The 24684-nt window shown below is 38.7% G+C and overlaps 1 protein-coding gene across 1 annotated transcript; it reads left to right on the top strand.

Annotated features, from left to right (window-relative positions):
- RNASEL (ribonuclease L) lies at positions 1-24212 on the top strand. Its single transcript, XM_043999943.1, has 7 exons — positions 1-144; positions 4971-6590; positions 9501-9586; positions 13147-13352; positions 13482-13599; positions 22445-22581; positions 23527-24212. The coding sequence occupies exons 2-7, from the start codon at positions 5147-5149 to the stop codon at positions 23654-23656; spliced, it is 2121 nt and encodes a 706-aa protein (XP_043855878.1). The 5' UTR covers positions 1-144; positions 4971-5146; the 3' UTR covers positions 23657-24212.
- Positions 24213-24684: the final 472 nt, after the last annotated feature.

Here is a 24684-nt window from a genome sequence, read left to right as displayed (position 1 = left end):
TCGAGCTCAGCTGAGGCTGGATGCTCGGAAGCCTCCAACCTTCTGGGACTGGAGTTGTCAATAAATGCTGCCAGTGAGTTGGGGAGACAAGATACCAAAGAGACACTAGCAGGAACAACTGAGCCAGAGTTAGGGGATCCGAAGGTAGGTGTGGGCGGGAGGCGGAAAGCTGAGCCCAGAGTCGGAGAAATGGTCCTTTTAAAGATTTTTCCCATCAGCCTGGGAATGGTACCGAGAGGCCAGCGGGGAAACAAAAACACGCTTGGGGAGGGCTCTGTTCTTTGCTGATCAGCTGTTAATATCCTTAGTGCTAGTCTTTTGACCAGGTATTACTGACCTAGCAAAGGAACTGTTTTCTAGAGAGAAATGAAAGTGAAAGCAAGAAAGGACCCGGGCAAACTTCTCCTTCCTTGTTTCCCTTTATTTCCAGCCGGCTCTCTTTCCTTCCTTAATTGTCTTTTCTTCCCTCTTGCTTCTTTTACTTTATGGCCCTCCTCACCGTCAAACTCTAAATGGGGAGGGTAGAAACAGTTGGCTCAGTGAGTTGACAGAGAGCCAGGGTGGGACTGAGGATGTGTTTAGGTGACACACGTGGCTCCCAGCAAGCATTTTTGAATGACCTATTATAAGGCCAGGCACTGCAAACACAATGTGGAACAACCTCTACTTCCAAGGAGCTTATTCCAATGGAGGGCCGATAAGGATACAAAGACTCACGCTGGAATAAATATAAAGAGAATCAATACAAATCAATACAAAGTAATAAAAATTTAAGGCAGTAGCAGTTGAGGGGATCAGAAAGGGCTTTATGAGAAGGTAGTGCTTGAACCTTGTCTTAAAGGGAGAAGAGAGATTCTGGCAGGTGGAATTGGGAGGGAGGCCATTCTAGGAAAGATAACACGCAGTGCAAAGGCACAGTGATGGGTGATGGGGGGGGGGTGGTCATGTGTGAGAGAGGGACTGTTTGGTTAGCTCAAAGAAATCGGGAAGGAGTGGAATGTCCAGTGGGTCTAGAAAGATAAATTAGGCCAAGGTTATGAATGGTTTTCAAAATATAATTTATATTTGATTCTAGAGGTAATAGAAAGACACTGGAGGTGATCAAGTGGGTGTGGGGAAGAATAAGGCAATAAGCATTTATATACCACCTACTATGTGCCAAGCATTGTGCCAAGCACGTTACAATTATGATCTCATTTGATCTTTAAAACAACCCTGGGAGATAGGTGCTATTATAATTATGGCTAGCATTTATACAGTGCTTTAAGATTAAACCTCTCTCTCTCTCTCTCATTTTCTCATTTAACCAGTACAATAACCCCAGGAAGCAGATGCTGTTACTGTCCCCATTTTACAATTGAGGAAACTGAGGTAAATAGAGTTTAGGTGATTTAAGACTCACATGGTCAGATCTGTGGTTAAGTAAAATTACTTTTGCAGTAAGGAGGAGGATGGGCTGAAATGGGGAGTCTCTTAAGGCAGTGAGGAAAACCTGAATTCAGATCCTGCATCAGACACTTTGTTTGGGACAAAATTGCCTCAGTTTACCCAAATAACTCGAGGAGACCACCAAGTCAAGCAGAGGCAGATTTATTACATTCTCATGAGAATGGGCAACCTCGTGGAGGGGAGGAGTGCAGTAATAGGCTCATGATTTGGGTTTTAGAGATTTTGAGGCGGGGGGGGGGGGGGTCCCCTCGTGCACAGGGTGAGCTCACAATCTAACATCCAATCCTGTCTCACCCAGGGTGTGTGTTCAGCTTGTGATCAGGATATGAATGCATGCTCAGCTATGTCCAAGAGCTGGGGGAAAAGGGGAGGGGGAAGAGGTCAAACCAAGGGAGGGGTAAAACCACTCCAAACCACTCCACCCAGGTAAGGAGGGGCAATGGGGAAGAAAGGAATGATGGTACCAGTAGCTGGTACCGGGGAGAGTTAGGACTTAGGAATGCAAAAGGGGAGGTAGTGGGGCAGCTAGGTGGCGCAGTGGATAGAGCACCGGCCCTGGAGTCAGGAGTACCTGAGTTCAAATCTGGCCTCAGACACTTAACACTTACTAGCTGTGTGACCCTGGGCAAGTCACTTAACCCCAATTGCCTCACTAAAAAAAAACAAAAACAAAAAAAAAACAAAAAAAAAAAAAAACAAAAAAAAGGGGAGGTAGTATCTGTGTGGGGTTTGAACAAGCAAGAGACATCTTCTGCCTGGTCATGAAGTGTGTTGTAGCAACAGCATAACAAGGACTGGGGGTTTGGAATGTAGGCAAGGGGGGTGGGGTAAGGGGTACCAAGGTACATCAGGTTCAGTAAGGCAAAGTACATGATTTCTATTATAAGCAATGGAATTAAACATGAACAAAATTATCTAACTATAACAGGAACTAGGGGCTGGGTACTTTCTAGACCCCATCCTCAGAATCTAAACTGACTCAAGTCCACCTATCCCATACAACTTGGTAGCTGTGTGATCTTGGTTAAGTCATTTAAGTTCTCTTGGCCTCAGCTTTCTCATCTGTAAAATGGGGATACTAATGACATCTACTTCCAGAATTGATGTATACATCCAATGAGAAAGCATATATAAAAGAAGAGAAGCAGATATTTTTAAAAGCCTTTTTAAACCTTAATACACAATATGAATGGTAGCCATTATTATAAATGCCAGGCATGATTATCAGTGATAATTTTGGAGAAAGCAATTTGGGTTGAGTGGTGAAGTTGGAAGTCACATTGCAAAGGCTTAAGAAGTAAATGAGAGAAAAGGAAATAGGGGCAGTGAACATAGGAAGTTTTTTTTATTGATTACTATTTTATTTTTCCCAATTACATTACAATTTTAAACATTTATTTAAAATTTTTTTGAGTTTCAAATTCTCTCCCTTCCTCCCCTCCCTGAGATGATAAGCAATTTGATATAGGTTATACATGTGTAATCATGAAAAATATATTTCCATATTAGTCATTTTGTGAAAGAAAACAGACAAAAAACTCACCACCATCACCACAAAAACAAAGTAAAAATAGTATGTTTTGATCTGCATTCAGACTCCATCAGTCCTGGAGGGAGATAACATTTTTTCATCATGAGTCCTTTGGACTTGTCTTGGATCATTGTATTACTGAGAATAGCTAAGTCTTTCACAGTTGATCATCATACTAAATTCCTATTACAGTATACAGTGTTCTCCTGGGTCTGCTCACTTCACTCTGTGTCAGTTTATATAAGTCTTTCTAGGTTTTTATGAAATAATTTTGCTCACCATTTCTTTTAGCATAGTAGTATTCCATTACAACCATATAGCACAACTTGTTCAGCCATTCCCTAGTTGATGGACATCCCTCAATGTCCAATTCTTTGACACCATTAAAAAAGCCACAATAGACATTCTTGTACAAATGGATCCTTTCCCCCATTTAAAAAAATATCTTTGGGATACAGACCTAGTAGTGGTATTACTGGATTACAGTTTTATAGCCCTTTGGGCAGAGTTCCAAATTATTCTCCAGAATAGTTGGATCAGTTTACAACTCCACCAAGAGTCTATTAGTGTCCTAATTTTCCCACATCCCCTCTAACATTTATCATTTTCTTTTTATGTCATATTAGCCATAGGTATGAGGTGTTACCTCAGAGTTGTTTTAATCTGCATTTCTCTAATCAATAGTGTTTTATAGCATTTTTTCATATGACCATAGATAACTTTAATTTCTTCATCTGAAAACTGCTTATTCCTATCCTTTGACCATTTATCAATTGGGGAATGATTTGTATTCTTATAAATTTGACTCAGTTCCCCATATGTTTGAGAAATGAGGCCTTTATCAGAGCCTTTTGCTGTAAAAGTTTCCCCCCAATTTTGTTTTGCTTCTAATCTTGGTTGTGTTGGTTTTGTTTGTGCAAAAACTTAAATTTGATATAATCAGAATGATCCATTTCATATTTCAAAATGCTTCCTATCTTTGGTTTGGTCATAAATTCTTCTCTTCTCCATAGATGTGACAGGCAAACTATTCTGTGCTCTCATTATTTGTTTACGGCATCACCCTTTACATGTAATTTGTGTGCCCATTTTGACCGTATCTTGGCATATGGTGGTCTATGCCTAGTTTTTGTCACACTGTTTTCTAGTTTCCCCAGCTGTTTTTGATAGACAAGAAGCTTGGCTCAGAAAAGGAGAACTGATAAAGGATGATAGCTTGAGGGGATAATACAGTCTAGTGAAGTCAGTTATGTTTAATTAAGTATTGGTAACCTCTTTGTCAGAGACTGGAAGAAAGGGGGAGAGAAGAGATGGTGTCCAAGGGCTTAAACATGAAGAAAAGAGGAGAAGAAGGAATTCATGCCAAATGGCTTCAATTTTCTCAGTAAAGTGGGAGGTGGGATCCTCAGCTGTAAGAGGAGGGGAGTAAAGGAAGAGAGAAGAGAAGGTTTGGAAGAGGTTTTAGGGGGAGAGAGATAAAGAATAAGTTAGAAAAAAAATTTTTTTTTGAAAAAGAATCCCTTAATGGGGCAGCTAGGTGGCGCAGTGGATAGAGCACCGGAACTGGAGTCAGGAGTACCCGAGTTCAAATCCAGCCTCAGACACTAAACACTTACTAGCTGTGTGACCCTGGGCAAGTCACTTAAGCCTAATTGCCTCACTAAAAGAAGAAGAAGAAGAAGAAGAAGAAGAAGAAGAAGAAGAAGAAGAAGAAGAAGAAGAAGAAGAAGAAGAAGAAGAAGAAGAGGAAGAGGAAGAGGAAGAGGAAGAGGAAGAGGAAGAAGAAGAAGAAGAAGAAGAAGAAGAAGAAGAAGAGGAAGAGGCTGATATCCTCTACTATAAGACTGCTAAGTGCAGAACTTCTCGAGGAAGGTTGGAGAGATGGGGAATGGTTTACATCATGGTATTATTATCCATTATGAGGAGTGGGTAGAAAAATGTGTTTTTCATGTGGCTTCTATGGTTAACTGATAAAATTCTTCTTTATTAGATGGAGAAATAAGAGACCCAGTGAACGTTGTTCATTAGCAAGACAATCCTCACCTTCACCAGCTGAAGACTTTCAAAGTTTCATCTCTTATTAAGGTCCAAAGGAGTTGTACTTTCTTCTTCTCTAAGGCAAAGAGGATCGCACGACATAGCATTTATCATACCACATTGACATTCATGGAGGCCAATAACAGCAACTCCCAGCAGAGACCCATATTTTCCTCTGCCCCCAAGGTGGAATGTCATCTTTTGATTCAAGCTGTTAAGGAAGGTGACATTACACAGGTCCGCCAGCTGTTAGAAAAAGGAGCTGATGTCAATGTCCGGGGGGAGGGTGGCTGGACTCCGCTGCATAATGCTGTGAAAAAAGTCTCCAAGGACATTGTCCAGCTTTTACTAGACAAAGGTGCTGACCCTCATATCAAGAAGGATAATGGTGCCACTCCCTTCATTGTAGCTGGAATTGTGGGGAATGTGGAGCTCCTGCAACTGTTTCTTTCTAAGGGAGCAAACATCAATGAATATGATAACCATGGGTTCACAGCATTTATGGAAGCTGCCTGTTATGGTCGGGTGAAGGCTTTAAGATTCCTGTTTGAAAATGGGGCCGATGTGAACTTGGGACGACAAACTAGTGAAGAACAAAGGAAACTCGGTAAGGGAGGGAATACAGCACTCATGGATGCAGCCAGACAAGGTCATGTCGAAGCATTGAAAATCCTTCTTGAAGAGATGGGAGCAGACGTGAATGCCCGTGACAACATGGGCAGAAATGCCTTGATTCATAGTTTTCTGGATCCTAAGAACAAGAATGTGAAGGCTATCATACGCATCCTGCTATGTCATGGAGCTGATGTCAACGTGAGGGGAGAAAAGGGGAAAACGCCTTTAATTTTGGCAGTAGAAAAGGAGGATGTTGAGTTAGTACAGATAATGTTGGAGCAGGATGGAATAGATTTCAACGACATGGACAATGATGGCAAAACAGCTCTTTGGTTTGCTGTTGAAAAAGATCAATTTGACATTGCCCAGTTGCTGTGTGAAAAAAGAGTCAACACGAACTGTGGAGAGCTCATTGATATAGCTGAGAGGAATTACAATGGGAACATGGTCCAGCTTCTTCGATATTATGGGGCCAATGAAAATTCCTATCTCCCTCTTGCGGCCTATGAGCCGAAGAGTCAACGTTGGCGAGATCCCCTGATGCATCTCTATAGGATAAAGCGTGACATGATTGGTAAGCTCAAGATTTTCATTCAAGAAGAGTACAAGGTTGCAGAAACTTCTGAAGGTGGTGTGTACCTGGGGTTCTATGATGGGAAAGAGGCAGCCGTGAAGCGATTCCGAGAAGACAGTAAACGGGCTCAGCAAGAGATGGACTGCATCCTCCATTGCCAAAAGAATAGCAACTTGGTGATGTTTTATGGGAGAGAAAGCAAAGACAACTGTTTGTATTTGTGCTTTTCTCTTTGTGAGAGGACTCTGGAGGAACATGTGACAACAAGAGCCTTGGAGAATGAGGACTTCCAAAACATTTTTGAGTCCTTATTTAAGGCAGTGCAAGAACTACACAGACACGACTATCTCCACCAGGACCTGCACCCAGGGAATATCTTGATAGGTGAGTACCCAACCCAGCCATCAAGGTTTAGGGAGCTTAAAAAATAAGATCACCTAAGCTTTCTTTATAACAAACCATTATAAACACCAAAGGCCTACAGTCCATTTTTGGTAATTTACATGGAGATTATACACTTTGAAGATCATCTATAGCAATTTCTTTATTCTAGGCTAATTTCCTTCTGCTACCTTGGGCTCCCTTTCCCCAAGTGTACTGGTTGAGTGCTAAGGGAACATAGCTTAATTTTATAGTGTTCTAGAAGTGGATTTAATTAGGAAGGTACATGCATGATCAGGTTTGTCACTAAAATTCTCCAGCAGAGCAGGTTTTCTAAACCTGGGCATCTTGGTAGATGGCACTCAAAACATCTAAAATAAGAAATTTCTTCAAAAATAGAGCGGGGTAGGTATTGTACAGATGTGGTTAAAATATCCATTGTTTCCTTTGGGGAAAAATTTTAGGTGAAATTGAATATAGCAACTTTTCAGATAATTTCTTTGCATGAGGAATTTGGACTAAAACACACATACACATACATTAAGTATGCATATAAAAATGAAATAGAAGGGAATTATATTAGACCAGAGTCCTGTTGAACTATCTTGAAGCTCAGATTACATGGGCTGGTAACTCTTAGCTCCATACGTGGGAATCTGCCAACCCCCAAAGGTCCTAATTCCTAGTTTGCCATTTCAAAAGGAGTGGGGGGTGGGTGGTGGGAGAGAAAACTCCACCTTTGCCTTCAGATTTATACCCTCTTTACTGCCCTCATCAAAGATACCTTTCTAAGACTTATTAGATAAGATTTCCCTAAAGTAGACAACCTCTCAAAGTATCTACTAAGGACAAGGAGCTCAAGGGAAATGGATGCTTTTGGGTGGGCTTTCCAAGATTGGATGTAGTCTATGCAAGTGCAGAACTGGGAGAGGGATTGTGCTGCAGGTTCCACACAGAATATGAGTCTTTCTGTCCCTCTGCTTTGAGTCCATTGGGATGTTTTGTTTTTCATAATGTCTTTGTATTTCTAGATGTGGGAGTCTCTTTTTTATAGTATAGGCCCCTTTGACAGTCTGATGAAGCCTATGGACTCCATTTCAGAATCATGTTTGTCTTTTCTTTTCTTATTCATAATTGAAGAAAATGCTAAATTTCAGTTAGAGGTGAAAATAAAAGTGCAATTCCCCTCCCCACCATCCAAGTTCATTGACATTCTGAAATTTTCCATGGACTCCAAGTCCCCCCACCCCCCAGTACTTAGGACAATGTCATGCAGCAATGAATGCTTTTTGGATTCAATTGGTTATGTACCTATAGGCAGGTCACATGATATCTCTGGGCCTTAGTTTACTTATCTGTAAAATGGAGAAAATGCCCATACTCACCAACTTATTCTCTAAACCTTAAAGTACTATATATGTAATGTGAATAATGATGCTGCTATGCTAATGTCACTACAGGAAAAAAGGAGGAAGAGAACAGTATGGGAGAAGGATCTTGCCCTAGAGAGAACACCGTGTCATACAATACATATACCATATGTTTACCTATTTCCCATTTTGATGGGCATCCCTCACAAAGCATGACCTTTGGTCCCATTCACATGAGATATCTTTCCTAAATAAATGCTTATTGGGTTAGATTTAATTTACTCCAATTCCAAAGAATCTCTGTTTTTGTTTAATAATTTTTGGAATAAGGGGGTGGCTAGGTGGCGCAGTGGATAAAGCACCGGCCCTGGATTCAGGAGTTCCTGAGTTCAAATCCGGCCTCAGACACTTGACACTTACTAGCTGTGTGACCCTGGGTAAGTCACTTAACCCCCATTGCCCCGCCAAAAAAAAAAAATTTGGAATATCTAAAACTTTTTCAAAGTCTTAAGATGTGTTCACTAAGAATATTTTCTTTTTTAAAAATAAAAGTATTTTATTTTCCAGTTACCTGTAGAAATAGTTTTCAATATTTGTTTATATAAGATTTCAAATTTCAAATTTTTCTCCCTCCCTCCCCTCCCTCCCCCCTCCCCTAGACAGCAGGCAATCTGATATAGGTTATATATACATAATAACATTAAACATATTTCTGCATTAGTTATGTTATACGAGAAGGATCAGAGCACAAAGGAAAAACCTCACATCCGAAAAACAACAGCACCAAAAACAAAAGAAATATTATGGTCCAATCAGCATCCATATTCCACAGTTCCTTTTTTTTTTTTTTTCTGTATTTGGAGAGCCTTTTCCATCATGAGTTCTTTGGAACTTTCTTGTTCCGTTGGATTGGTGAACTAAGGATATATCCACACAATTTTGCTGCCTCTTACTAATCACTACTTCCCCTTCTAAATGTTTACAAACCATGTCTTTAATAATATATCCTAAATTTTTGCCGGGAAAAGAAAGTAAGCTCCCTAGCCTTTTTAAAAAACTTCATGTTCTTTCCTCTTTCGAAAATAAGTACATGATTTACCCTTTTTTCTGTCTTGCAGACCCTCACCCTCTCTCTGTGATCTTTCAAAAATCATTGACAGTGGGTTCAAAAATTATTTTCTCTATCTCTTTCAGAACCCTGGGATGTAATTCATCTGATCCAGATGAATTTAGCTTTTCAGGAACACCTAGTATCTTGTCAATGTGTATTATTGGTCATAGAGGGGAGCATGTCCTGCAAATCCTTGGCCACTACTAGAAAGACAAGTACGCATCCTGTAGTAGGTAGGCTAGGCAGTTGTATATGTGAAGGTCCTTTGAAAAAGACAAAACATTTGATAAATGTGAGGTGTTATTAGTGTCTTCTTCAGAAAAGAAAAATGGCATATTAGGATGCATATTCATATGGATTTGTTAAGTTAATCCATGAGGGGATAAGGGGTTTTCATTCCACTTAACAGTTTCTTGCCTCTTTCTTTGCTAGATTCTGAAGGTAAAGTTCACTTGGCAGATTTTGATAAGAGTGAAAAATTGAATGAAAATCGGCATAAAATTAAGGATGATCTAGAGGTATGTTCCCTTTATGCTGAATTACAATTACTTTTCTTCTCTATTCTAAATACTTTCTCTGTTTCCATCCTGCCTCTCTTCCCCCCCCACCTCCTTTCAATATCTTGATTTCTTATCAAGTGGAGGAGAATTAGCTCACTTTAATCATATTAGGGGGTCAGCTAGATGCCGCAGTGGATAGAGCACCGGCCCTGGAGTCAGGAGTACCTGAGTTCAAATACAGCCTCAGACACTTAACACTTACTAGCTGTGTGACCCTGGGCAAGTCACTTAACCCCAATTGCCTCACTAAAAAAAAAAAATCATATTAGGAAGGAGGTTGATAAAGTGGAAAGCAGGTAGAATAGGGTAACCACAATGCTTAAGGACCTTGAAGTTACATCAATTAATCAATTAATCAATCCATCAATATTTATTAAGTACCTACTATGTCCTAGGCACTGTGCTAAGTGCTGGGATATAAAAAGGCAAAAAACAGTCACTAAGGGGGGCAGCTAGGTGGCGCAGTAGATAGAGCACTGGCCCTGGAGTCAGGAGTACCTGAGTTCAAATCCCGCCTCAGACACTTGACACTTACTAGCTGTGTGACCCTGGGCAAGTCACTTAACCCCAATTGCCTCACTAAAAAAAAAACAAAAAACAGTCACTAAGGTCAAGGAGTTCATAATCTACTGGAGGAGACAATATGCAAACAAATATATATACAAAGCAAACTATGTATAGGATAAGTGGGAAATCATTAACAGAGGGGAGACACTGGGATTAAGAGAGGCTGTGGAGAGCTTCCTGTAGAAGGTGGTATTTTAATTGGGACTTAAAGGAAGCCATAAAAGATTGATTGAAGTCATAGTTCCTGAAGACCCAGAAAAGAAAGTTGTTACTATCATAATCCTTGGTACTGTCAAAGGGTTCTGCATCTGAAATAGGTAGGGCTTTATTAATGATTATATATTAAAGAAAAGGTATTACTACCTGCTTTTCTACTCTGCCCTAAGCAAGTGCTTAATAAGTGCATTTTAACACCTCTCTTCCTCCCTTCTTCCCTCCCTCCCTCTCTCCATTCATTCATTCATTCATTCATTCATTCATTCATCTACCCATTCATAGTTTCTTTGGACTCTGTCCTGATCAAATAACATCCCTAGATTGTCTGGTGTTCAGTTCTAGGTGCCACGAACACTTTGTCTGGTATATTGCATTAGGAATTTCTTTCTTAGATGGGTTGAGTCAGATAGCCACTGATGCCGTTTCTAACTCTAAATTTCTGTGGTTCTGATTTTTATATCACCCCCCCCGCCCCGCCCCGCCAGTCTAAAAGCATAGAAGGGAACAAAAATAAAGTTGAATTCTTTCATGTTAGCTGTTGTTGAGTTGTTTCAGTTGTGTCTGAGTCTTTGTGACTCCATTTGGGATTTTCTTGGCAAAGATACTGGAGTGGTTTGCCATTTTTTTCTCCAGTTCATTTTACAGATGAGGAAATGAAGGCAAACAGGGTTAAGTGACTTTCCCAGGGTCACATAGCTAGTTAAGTGTCTGAGGCCATATATGAAATCAGGAAGACGAGTCTTCCTGATTCCAGGCCATGTGTTCTATTCACTGTGCTACCTAGCTGCCCTATGCTTACAAATATGAAAAAAAAATTTGCAAAGAAGCAAAGGCAATTCGATGGTGTTTTTATATTTGTTCGTTGTGAATTAAGAAATTGATTTTTGTCTCCAAAACTGCTGACTTGAACTCCAGATGATCTTTCTGGTGATTTTCAATATTGTGAGAATCAATATGTTGTAAAAATCAGTCTGTTGATTTGATGTGGATTCATATCAGGAATTTTTTTCATACAGGGGCTACTTCAACTAGTGGAGCAGTTTTCCTGAGTTTTGCGTTGTTATTTGTGCTTCATTTTTTTAAAGGGCCAATGACATCACAGGGTGATATCTTGACTCATTCCTGAATTGGATTTAGGTGAGGTAGAGTTGTAAGCCAAGAAAGCTATAAAGGAAAGAAAAATGTAAAGAAAAAAGGGTAACTAGGGTTTTTCTTCTATGGTGTGTCATTTGAAATTTTATAGGGGTGTCTATCTCTGTCCCAAATTTTAGGGGATTTAGCTGGGGTTTCTAATATATGGTTACTTAGAAACTAGAGGCCACTGCACTAGTTTTGGGCATTAAGCATTTATTAAAGCATACTAAATGTTAGAGAAAGTGAGAACACATGGTAGAGAGCAAGAGCCAATGGGAGAGGGAAGAGTGTGCCAAAAATAGAGCGAGAAACTTCTCTCCAGGGTTTTTAACCTGTCTTAGGTAGAGGTGGGTCACTCCACCTTGATCCAAGCTAATTGGCCAGTAACATTCAAGTCCATTGATGGACATGACTTGAGGGTGGTCTTAATGTGACTTAACTTCCTTTGAAATTCTACTCACTCTGTGCTGGCCTTAAGAAAGGTCAGGTGATAGGGGTGGCTAGGTGGCTAGGTGGCGCAGTGGATAAAGCACCGGCCCTGGATTCAGGAGTTCCTGAGTTCAAATCCAGCCTCAGACACTTGACACTTACTAGCTGTGTGACCTTGAGCAAGTCACTTAACCCCCACTGCCCTGCAAAAAAAAAAAAAAAAGAAAGAAAGAAAGGTCAGGTGAGGCTCTCTGGGTCCTCCAGAACCCCATTATTTTCTCACAATGGAAAAAATCAAAACTCTTTATGCAGCTGTGTTCCTGACAGCACAGTATAATGGAAAGATCCCAGAATTTGAATTCATAAAACCTAGGTGGCATTCACAAAGAAAGAAATCTGGGGAGTCAAAAGTGAAGCACAGAGAGGAAATTGTACATTTTTGTTCAGACATTTTCACTGGTTTGAATTTATTATCTGATTCTCTCCACTGATACACAGTTATCCCTTCCACATGGAAGGTGAAGATTAGGGCTGTTGTACCCCCACCCCCACCCCAGATCTGGAAAATCTGAGTGAAATTTTTTGGCCTTCCCTTCGTACTGAAGAAGACATCTGAATTTTTTTCTTTTTCTTTTATGTAGTGTTTATAGTACCTTATTGTAAAATTTGGATTAATTATTTGCTCATAGGCTCTGTGTCATCTACTGGCCTTCTTATGCCATTGGCAGCTTCCACAAAACTCCCCCAAAATTCCCATTTAATTTCTCACACTGAGCTGTGATGTATAGAAACCTGGATTGGATTGGGAAAGTTGAGATGTGGAAGGGATAACTGCAATTCTTACTCATCCTTCAGGACCCAACTCAAGTTCTATCCTCTCCAATAAGCCTTCCCTACTTATCATTGCTCATGGTGATCTGTTTTTGAATCCCTACACTACTTTTTTGTTTATTCCATTCACTGGACTTTTAGTAGGTGTTGCCTTGAGTGGCTGGTTCCTTGCCTTTTTACGTAAATACATGCCTTCTATTTCTCCAACTAGATTATGCTCACCAGGAAGGTAAGGGTTTTGTCTTATTCACCTTTGCATCTGTCATGCCTATTAGAGTGTGTTGTAGAGAGTAGATCTAGCTCAATATTTATAAGCTGATGGATTTATTGATTCTTTCTAGACTCTTGGAAGGCTGGTTCTATATGTGGTACAGTTGGGAAAAGACCCCTTTTTCAAAATTCAAGGCCAAAGTATCCGTGAGGTCATAGATGCTTGTATAAATGAGGAAATTAAAGATCTTGTGCAAAACCTGCTTATGCCTGGAACACAATACCAAAACCTGCTAAGTAAGATGCTCTCTCATCCTTTCTTCTGGAATTGTAATATGTAAGTGAAAGTCCAGATCATAAATTAATGAATGAATGAATTGAACTGAATGGAAGAACCACTAACATTTATACTTTGATGGGAAAGGAGGAAGAGACAGGGAACTATTCTAATTCTGTCATCTTTCAGTCGTTACAGATTCCTTCGAGATGTGGGGAATGAATCTGACATCAAAAGACGAAATTATGAGAGTGAAATCCTCAAGGCACTAAACTGTACTGATGTTTTTGCAGAGTGGACAAAAAAGGTAAGATCAACATGGCCCAATAGGTTTTACTGGTAATGAGACTTTGCCAACTAGAGTTGTTATTTGTCTTTGACAAGTGGCTGCTAAGTGTTTTACTTGCTTGTTTTACACATCAGTTTCTGCAGGAAGTAATCCAACAGGTCTGCAAGTATTTGAAGGGCTATTGTATGGAAGAGGGATGACAGTGTAGAGAAAATTGGGCAATGAATGGTAGGCCAATCAATCAACAACCATTTACATGTCAGGCATTCTACTGGGTGCTGGAATTATAAGGACAAAAGTGAAAAGTCTTCTCTCTCAGTAAACCTACATTCTGCTGGGGTGGACCAGTGGAGAACAATATGTATACACATAAATGAGTACCAAATGAAAAGTAGATAAAGTTTGTAAAGTAGAGACAAAGGCAGTTTGGGTGGGAGAGATGCTAGGAACTGGGAGAGATCAGGAGAGATCCTATATTAAAGGTGGCCTTGAAGAAAACTAGAGGCAATTGAGAGCCACTGGAGTTTTTTGAGGGGGGAAGTAATGTTTTTAGATCTGTGTTTTAGTGTTTATCAATGTTGAATCTATGGAAGGAATGGATTGGAAAAGGTAGAGAGCTTTGAGAATAGGAAACCTATCAGAAGGCTACATAATGCTTCAATATAAGAAATACTGTGAAGACAGGAAGTTGCTGAGAATTGGCAAATCCTTTGATATGGGGAAATGAAGAAGAGGGAAGATTGAAGAATGACCCTGGGGTTGTAGAACTGGGTGACTGGAAATATTGTGAGGCCCATTACAGGAACAGGAAAGCTAGGAGAAGTTTGGGGAAGACAAATACCTAGCAGGCAGTTAGTTATGTGGCCCTGGAATCTAGAAGAGAAACAAGGGTTGGCTACATAATGTGAACAATTAAAAATATGAGAGACACACTTTCTGTGTAATTTAATAATATTATTAATAAGACTGGCAGGTTATTAATAAAAGGAGGTCTATGGACGTCTCTCTCAGACCAAAGACCCCCTCCTTGTGATCGAGTCTTAGTTAATATACTCTTCCCATTGTAGGAGGTCCATTACACAGCAATGAAATCTAATTGGCTAACATCATTCAAATACAATTGATTGACATGATTGGAGGTGGGAATTCTGGGAAGAGGGGACTCAACAATGTTGCAACACAAAACAAAACAACACCAAGAAAAATAATGGAAAAAAAATTATTCTTCAATCTATACTAAGACCTCATCAGTTCTTTCTGGAGGTGGATAGCATTTTTTGTCGTGAATCCTTCAGAATGGTTTTGGATCATTGTATTGATCACAGTGGCTAAGTGACAAGCACTTATTGAGCATCAGCTATATACCAGGCACTGTGCTAAGCACTGGGGATACAAAGAAGGAAACCCTCCCCAAACCCCCCAAATCCCAGTCCCTTCCCTCAAGGAGCTCATGGTCTAATGGAGAAGACCACACCCCAACAACTATGTACAAACAAGATATACAGACTATGATGGAGATAATCATAGAGGAATGAACTAAGATTAAGGAGACCTGGGAAAGGCTTCTTGTAGAAGGTGAAACTTTAGTTGAGACTCAAAGAAGCCAGGAAGGCCAAGAGGCTGAGATAAGGAGGGAGAGAGTTTCCACCATGGGGGAAAGGCAGTGAAAATATCCAGATGGAGTGAGGAGTTGAGAGGAGACCAGTGTCGGTGGATCTCAGAGTAGGTTGGGGGAGGGCATTAGTGTAAAATATAAGAGGACTGGAAAGGTAGGGAGGGGCCAGGTTATGTAGGACTTTCTGTGTCAGAGAGAATTTTATATTTGATCCTGGAAGTGATAGGGAGTCACTAGAGTTGATTGAATAGTGGGGTGACATGGTCAGACTTACACTTTCAGATAAATTTGGCATTTGAGTAGAGGATGGACTTGAATGGGGACAGACTTGGGAGGAGACCAACCAGAAGGCTGCTGCAATAGTCCAGGCCTACATCAGGGTGGTGGTGTCTTAAAGGATGAGGTAAAGTCCTCTGCCAAAGAGGGGGAATCTGTGAAAAATATGATAGAATCAATTAGACAAGAGTTAAAGACATAGGTGAAGTGACTAACCCAGGGTCATATAGCTAGTAAATACCCAAGGCTGAATTTGAGTTCGGATCTTCTTGACTCCAAGTCCTGTGCTCTATTCACATCATGTCGCCTGATTCTATAGAATCCCAGGAGGGGGACTTAACAATGTTGTTGAGCATTGAGAGGAAGAGAGTTGGATCTCAACAAATCAAGTGAGCACTTATTAAATGTTTACTGTTTTCAGAACACTGTGCAAAGTGTGAGGGAGAGTCATAATATTCAAATAGTAGTTCTTCACCTTGTGGAGTTTACAGTTTAGTAGTGAGATGTTAGAGATACAGAAATAATTATAGTACAAAATAATATACAAGTGAACAGCAGTGTTCAAAGTTGGCAGTAGTGCATCGAATGGGCTAGAGTAAGGAGAGACCTGGGGCAGGGAGACCAACTAGGAGGCTTCTGCAATTATCTAGGGTCTGAACTAAGGAGGTAGCTGTGTGAATGGAGGAAAAAGATCAAATAGAAGAGATTCTGTCAGAGTCAGAAATGGCAAGATTTGGCAAATAAATGGATATATGGGGTGAGGGAGAGTCAAGGATGATGTCAAGGTTACCAACTTGGGCGACTGGAAGGATGATGTTGCCTTCAACAGAAATAGTGAAATCTGGAAGAAGGGAGGGTCTGGGGGGAAAGATGAATTCAGTTTTGGACATGTTGAATTTGAGATGAGTGGAATATTCAGTTTGACATGTTCATTTGGCAGTTGGTGATGTGGGATTGATGATGCTCAGGGAGAAAGCGGGTCTGGATCTCTGAGTCATCTGCATAGAGATTATAGCTGAACCCAGAAGAGCTGATGAGAAAGTATAGAGAGAAAAGAAGTTCTAAGGAAGAGCCTTGGGGAATACCCACTTTTACAGGGCATGATATAGGGAAGATGAGCCAAGTGAGTCTCTGGTCCCTTCTGAACTTTGTTCTTCACTCTTCTGTGTATTTTAAATTACTTCATTGGCACTTTCCCCCTTCTTTTTTAGTACCACTATTCCCCAGTGTCCCATAACAATCCTCCCTCCCCAAAGAAAATCCTTTCCTTGTAACAAATAGAGTCAAACAAAATGAATTTCCATTGAAAAATAGGAAGCATACTTTCTCATCTACAGTCTTCTACAGTCATGATTAGTCATTGCATTGATCAGAGTTCTTAAATCTCTCAAATTCATTTTCTTTTACAATGTTGTAGTCATCATATAAGGTATTCTTCTAGTTTGTTTTGCATCTGTTCAGACAAGTCTTGCCAGTTTTTTTCTGAATTTGTCCTCTTCATCATTTCATAAGGCACAATTATATTCCATTACTTAGTGGATAGAGAACCATCTTCTCAATCAGGAAGACATGGGTTCAATTTGCATCTCTGTCATGTACTTGGTTGTGTGACCCTGAGCAAGTTACTTAAATTATCAGTGTTCTAGGGAAACTTCTGATATAAATTTCAGAGAAGATACTGACCTGCATTAGTAGAGTTTTGTCACCTGAGTTCCTACTCCAACGAAATTATAGGTATAGTCCCGAATCCTTCTTCCTTGACAAAGATATAATAATTTGTTCCACCAGCCCTCATTTTCCCTTATTTTGCTTCTAGTTCTTTGCTGTAACAAAAAGTTCTGCTATCATTTTTTTTTTTTTTGTACATAGAGGTTCTTTCCTGTATCTTTGATCACTTTGATAAATAAGCCTAGTAGAGGTATTGCTGGGTCAAGGGTTCAGTGACTTTTTTGTGTATAATTTCAAATTGATTTTCAGAATGGTTGGACCACTTCAGAAATTTACCAACAGTGCCTCATTGTGTTTGCCCTTCCATTATCCCTCTACCAATTGTCATTTTTCTTTTTGATCATCTGAGAACCTGATGATTATGAGGTACACCTTCAGAGTTGCTTGAATTTTTATTTTTCTTATTACTACTGATTTGGAACTTATTTATATGATTGTTGATAGCTTGCATTTCTTCATTTGAGAATTGCCTGTTCATATCCTTTGAACACTTATCTATTGGGGAATGACTCTTGTTTTTTTATGTATTTGTATTGATTAGCTATTTATCTTGGATGTTAGACCTTTATTAGAGAAATGTGTTTCAAAGAGTCCCCCCCTTAACTATTTCTCTTCTAATTCCTGTTTCATTGTTCTTGTTTGTGTCAAAAATGTCCAATTTTATGTAAGGTAGTCTCTATCCCTTGTTTTGTTAAAAGTTTTTCCCCTAACCATACTTGTGAAAAGTAGCTATGATCATATAATTTCTCTAATGTGTCTTGGTAGGTAAAGACTCCTAAATATTTTAAACATTATAGAGATATTTTTAAGGGAATTTTTTCTCCCTATTTCTTTCTGGAAAATTTTGTAATATGCAGAAAGGCTGATGGCTTTTGTGAGTTTATTGTATATTCTGTTATTTTACTGAAGTTGTTTCTATTAATTTTTAGTTGAATCAGTAGGGTTCTAATAATAATCTTATCTTCAAAAGGTAATAATTTTATTTCTTCTTTGTCTACATATTCCCTCAATATTTTGATTGTCTAATTGCTGTAATAGCATTTCTATAACTATATTAAGTAATAGCAGTTATAGTGGAAGTTTCTGCTTTACCCATTAATTTATTGGAAAAGTCCTTAAGTATTTATTTTTTACAGATAAGTGCTAGCTGCTGGTTTTAGATAAATACTATTTATAACATTATTAAGAGGGTCTTTATAGTTTTCCCAACACTCTACCAATCTTACAATCTTACTATAAATCCAACCTGGTTATGGGGTGTGTTTTTTTGAAATTATTGCTACTTCTGTATTTTATAAATTAAATACTATTTATATATTAATTGCTATTAATCTGCTTTGGCAGTAAGCATTTATTATTAACTAATATTATATATACCGGTAAAGAATTGACCACATGGCAGTTAGCACAAGCAGGAGAAAAGCCCCAGAAGTCCCAGACAGCATGTGGTCTCAAGGAGAGTTCAGAAGCCTTACAAAATCTACCGTGTCCTAGGAGTAAGAGTGTATACCAAGAGAGCCCCTGACCCTGGGGGTGGGGTTAAAGGTTTTATCCTCTTTTGATAGAAGTGGGTCATTATACATTTATCAAAGCTAATTGGTTAGCATCTTTCAATTCCATTGGTTGACATCACTTGAGCATGGTCCAAATTAAAATGAACTCTAAGGATGACCTAAGGAAAGAGAACCTCTCAGAAGGACAAAGGATAAATCTAATATCTAGGTGTGGTTTAATCCCATCAGTTCTCTTGGGCTTGTCCTAAAATAAAAGATTTGTTGAACTTTCTGGAGTGGGGATGGGGAGAAAGGATTGAAACTGATCTCTGTGTCCTCCCCAAGAAATTAATTATTAATAATTATTTTCTCACAGGGGTATAATATTTTTAACATTTGGTTATAGCATTTTTGTTAATATTTGATTCAATTTGTGTTCATATTCATTAATTATATTGGTCTATATTTCTCCTTTCTAGCTTTATCTCTCTTTGGTTTAGGCATCAAGACCATATTTTTGTCATAGGGAGAATTTGATAGGAACACATTTTCCCTATTTTTACAAAAATTCATCCATTTTATTTATTGTTTTTGTTGGCATATAATTGGGGAAAAATTGTTTCTAATGATTTATTTGATTTCTTCGTCATTTCTTGTGAATTCTTTCTTTTCATTTTTGCTTTTGGGAATTTGTTTTTCTGCTACGTGGCACAGTGGATAGAGTATTGGGCCTGGAGTTGGGAAAACTCATCTTCCTGAGTTCAGATCTGGCCTCAGACACTTACTAGCTGAGTGACTCTGGGCAAGTCACTTAATCCCATTGATGTAGGAGGCAAAAAGGGGTTAATCGAAAAACCTAAGACCCAAACTCTAATTCACATATGAGCTCTAAAAGGGATTCAGATCCCAGTTAATGGATAAGTTAAGACTTGAGTCTTCATTAATATAAGTCAAGGCCTAATTTCTCCCTACCCACATTAATCAGCACCCATAACAAGAACATAAAGAGGCAGGTCAGAGGGACCTTAGCTATAACAATGATACACAATGATACAATGACAGGGTATAGAAATTCTACTGATAAATGAAGATATTTTGAAAACTGGACATGGGAATCAAAAAGTGACATGTGCAGAAAAGGCCAAATTTGTCCCCAGATTCACCTTATGATGGGTAAACTTCACAGAAATAGGTACCAGCCTCGGGGGTTGGCTTAAGCCCCCAGGAACTCCAAATTAGGATAGGCCCTCCCCTGTACCTGGAGATTATTATAATAAAACTGATAATCAATTTATCCGTACTATAATTATAACTGTCTCTTCTTTTGCTATTTGAGAGATACCTTTCCACTTTTCTGGTTCTCTCTCTGTATTCACTCACAGTATTGCAATAAAACTTGGGCTGAGTCTCTGAGTCTTGTAATTCTTTTGGGATGACTCATGATCAATTTGACCCTAATTCCATCCCACATTACTGTTTGCCTCAGTTACCTCATCTATAAAATGAGCTGGAGGAGGAAGTGGCAAACCATTCCACTATCTTTGCCAAAAAAAAAACCCAATGGGGTCATAAAGAGTTGGACATGACTGAAAAACAACTGAACAACAACTATTTTACTAGTTTTTTAAAAAACCAAACCAGCCTCTATTTATATTTATCAATTTGATGGGTTTTTTGTTCTTTTTTGTCTTTTCTTTGATTCTCAGGATGTTCATTTTAGTTTTTAGTTTCTTATATGCTTTTTTCTATTTTTTTAGTTGCATTCCTATTTCATTGATTTATTTTTTCATTAGTAAAACTGTTTAGTGTTAAAAAAAATTCCCTCAGGACATCTTTCTAAAAGTTTTGATATATTGTCTCATTATTTACTTTTATAAAATTATCTATTATTTCTATGATTTTTTTGATCTTCCATTTCTTTAGGATTAAATCATTTAATCTCTCTTTAATTTTTAATTCTTTCTTCAAAGGTCCCTCATTATGACATTTACTGCATAATAGTCAGCAAAGTGTGTATTTAGTATTCCTATTCTTTCTGCATTTCTTTATGAGGTTTTTATGCTCCAGAATATACATAGTTTTTCTAAAGGTGCCACAAATAAATCATATTTATATTGCATTTTAAATAAATTATAGAATACAATCATACTGTTCCTGTGCAATAATTACTACAAATATTAGCTGAATTTTGCAGATTAGGATACTGAGGCTCAGAGAACTTCTTTTTTTTTGGTGAGGCAATTGGGGTTAAGTGACTTGCCCAGGGTCACACAGCTAGTAAGTGTTAAGTGTCTGAGGCTGGATTTGAACTTAGGTCCTCCTGAATCCAGGGCCGGTGCTCTATCCACTGCGCCACCTAGCTGCCCCCCAGGGAACTTCTATTGAGTGTCCTGTCCAAAGTCACATAACAAGCAAGTGAAAGAAGATCTTGAATTCAAGTTTTCTGAATTCATATATAGTATTCTTTAGGATTCAGGATCTCTAATTGCCCTTGATCAAAGGTGTATATGCACTGAATCCATTTTCAAGTTGGAAACATCATTAGAATTATTTTACTATAACCTCTATCTTAATATGTGGTAGAGGTGAGACAAGGAGACAAAAGTAGAGAGCTGCCTAATATCACTGGAGGTTCAGACATAATTTTCAAAACCTTCCTTCCATTTTATGATGATTGGTGAGAATTCACTACATCTAGCTGGCCTCAGTGACCTGCTCATTCCTTCTTCCTGCCATGACCCTGTGAGAAAATAATTATTAATGACCAGTATGTGGGGGACTTCAGATTCACAAGCTGTCAGCTAGACTTGCACTCCCTTTCAGAACCCAGATAGTCTGAGCGTGGTCCAAATTCTTTGGATTGATTGCCATATATAGAGATATTGTCCCAAATCAAGGGAACAGTTCAGTCCTTCTGACCTGATGTAATTCATCTTTAATTATGTGAATTAATTAGTTCTGATTGATGTATAATGGCCTGCCTCTTATCAAAAGGGGATAAAAACCGGAACATGTTGATCAAAAAGTATCAACATTCAAGCTCTCTTTGGACCACAAGGAGATAGGCTGTCTCTTTGCCAATCCCTTACTGGTAGAGATTGATAAATTGATAATATGGTGTCTCTCCTAATTATTTGAACCATAACAACCCTGAGCTTACCTTTCTGGATTGAGATTCAGAGTTGGAAGAGATCATCTGGTTATATGTATCAGTTTATGGTTGAGAAAAATGGGGGCCAAGAAAGAAATAGTTTGTTGACTCAACTGATTTGGAAATACATATATTATATAATCAAATACACATCAGAAGGCCTAGTTTTCCTTACTAACTCTCTTTGGGTGTATAGTTTTTGTAAGAATCATTGTTTCTAGCACCAAGACATCAGAGAACCTTGGGAGAGGGTATAAACCAGAATGCTAATAATCATAATAACTAACTTTTCTAGGGTCCCTTTATTTGTTTGCTTTTGTTTTACAAGGCACGTAGACTGTATGTAGAGGATTTCTTTCATCTTCATAAGAACTCAGTGTCACAGGGAGTGTAAGCGTTACTATCTTCACTTTTACAGAGGAGGAATCCACTGGTCATAGAGCTTAAATGACTTACTCAAGTTGACATAGTCAATAACAGCAAGCCCAGGACTTGAATCCAGGTAGTCTGATTCAAAGCTGAGTGCACTGTCCATGGCTGCTTGCCTTGAAGGTGGAAAGATCTCACTTTATGATGACTTAGGGGTGTTTTTTCTTTTAGATTGATGAACATATTATGAAAAAAATGAATTCATTTTATAAAAAGAAGCCTATGTACTGCTACAAGAATGAAGTTGGAGACTTGCTAAAATTCATCCGTAATATAGGTGAACACATTAATGAAGAACAAAATAAAAAGTGAGTGCTCTCCTTTTTAAAAATTATTTTCATTTATTTATTTATCCATCCATCCATCCATCCATTCATTCATCTATTTATTTATTCATCCATTCATTTATTATTCATTCATTCACATATTTGTTTATTTATATATTTATATAAATGCATTTATTTATCTATTCATTCATCCATCCATCCATTCATTCATTTGTTTATTTATTTTTGTGAGTGTTCTCTTAACACTCAAATCCAAATGGACGAAACAAAAAGTTTCATCAAATTGTACATTAATTTCTAGTTCACTGACTGAAGTGTTGGTTGAGGGCCAGGTAGCAAGGAAAGATCTTTCAGAGAAGAAAGACATTGAGGTAGAGAGAGGTTAAATGATTTGCTCAGGGTCATGAAGTATTTGAGGTCAGATTTGAACTCAGGTCATCCTGACTTCAGGCCCAGCATTCTGTACACTGTGGCCCACCTAGCTGCCTCAAAGAAAGCTCAGAAAAATCTCTTTTCCATAGACTTCAGTTTCCTCATCCATAAAATGGGACCATATGACCTCAGAATTCCTTTCAGTTCTAAATCTGTTATCCTATAAGTCCACTCCTCACCTCTGGCTGTCTGAATGAGAAAGTCCCACTTCCAGTGTCCCTCAGAAGAGGTCAGCATGGCATAGTGGAGTTAGGACTTGCAATTAGGAGAGATCTGGGTTTGAATCCCACCTCCAACATTTGCTAAGTGCATTGCCATCAGCAGGTTGCTCAAATTTGTCTGAGTATCCAGACTTTCTTATCTAAGAAATGAGGAGGATCAGGAGAGGTAAGAGAATACCTAGAATGTTTCTGTGTTGCAGAAATCAAAGGAGTTTTTCTTGAGGAATGAATGACTTGTCAGATTTGTAAATGTTGAAATGGAGAACTAAACACCATGGAGTGAGCATATTGAACATATGATTTTTCATTTCAGAATGAAGTTAAAAATTGGGGAACCTGCTCAGTATTTTCAGAAGATGTTTCCTGATCTGGTGATTTATGTTTACAAGAAACTGCGGAATACGGTCTACGAGAAGCATTTTCCCAGTGTTAACAGTACTTAGCTTGAGTTGTTGACACCATGCCAACATGAATCCGGACCCAAGGATGTTTTAAATCATTTCTTACATGTGGCCCATTGGATGAATCCCACTCAATTCAACAAATACCTATTGAAGTTCTACTATTTATAAAGCCTTATGCTAGGGACTTTGAAGGCTATAAAAAAGAGGAAGACTGGATCCCTCCTCTTAAGGAATTGAGGATAAAAGGAGGATGTAGACAGATAAACATAAAGTGAAGTTATATGTGAAAGCATATAAAAGTGATGAATCCCTAAGAGGAAGAAAGTTTTGCTAGGAAGTTATCTCAGTTCTTTTCATTTAAGTCCAGAAAATCTTACAAATATGAATCTACAGGCATCCCTGACATAACACCACTTCCATTTCCAAATGTCATTTCACAGTAACCTCAGTAGAAATCTTAAACACTTCCTTCACTGATCACAACATAATCAAAATTATAATCAAGCGAAAATCTTTGAATAAAGAACCTATCACCATGAAAGTCAAGCTCAAGAATCTTGCTTTTTGGGGGCAGCTAGGTGGCGCAGTGGATAGAGCACCGACCCTGGAGTCAGGAGGACCTGAGTTCAAATCCAGCCTCAGATACTTGACACTTACTAGCTGTGTGACTCTGGACAAGTCACTTAACCCTCATTGCCCAACCAAAAAGGAAAAAAAAAAAGAATCTTGCTTTTTGCCTTCAGGTAAATGGGGAGCCTTTCATTAAATCCTACTTTAATGTAGCATCATGGTGTGGAGATGGCTGGGTTCCCAAAAGCTATGGAAAAAAAAGTGAAGATCCTTCCAAGTTGGAAAGGTTCTAAGTGTAGATCATTCAACAGACAGGAAGCATCTGTCAAATAAGGAACAACTAAGTTTAAAAAGATTAATCACTAGCAAGTTGGTCACCATGTGGTAATTTTTGTTGTTATTGATATTCATGAAGAACATATACTGAGATAAAGAGGAGTTGTAAACAGCACTCATTGGGAGTGTTATCTATACTGAAGAAATTGTAAATTCTTTAA

The sequence above is a fragment of the Dromiciops gliroides genome, chromosome 4, assembly GCF_019393635.1.
Source record: "Dromiciops gliroides isolate mDroGli1 chromosome 4, mDroGli1.pri, whole genome shotgun sequence".
NCBI classification, from domain to species: Eukaryota; Metazoa; Chordata; class Mammalia; order Microbiotheria; family Microbiotheriidae; genus Dromiciops; species Dromiciops gliroides.
This window is presented reverse-complemented; position numbering and strand designations above follow the sequence as displayed.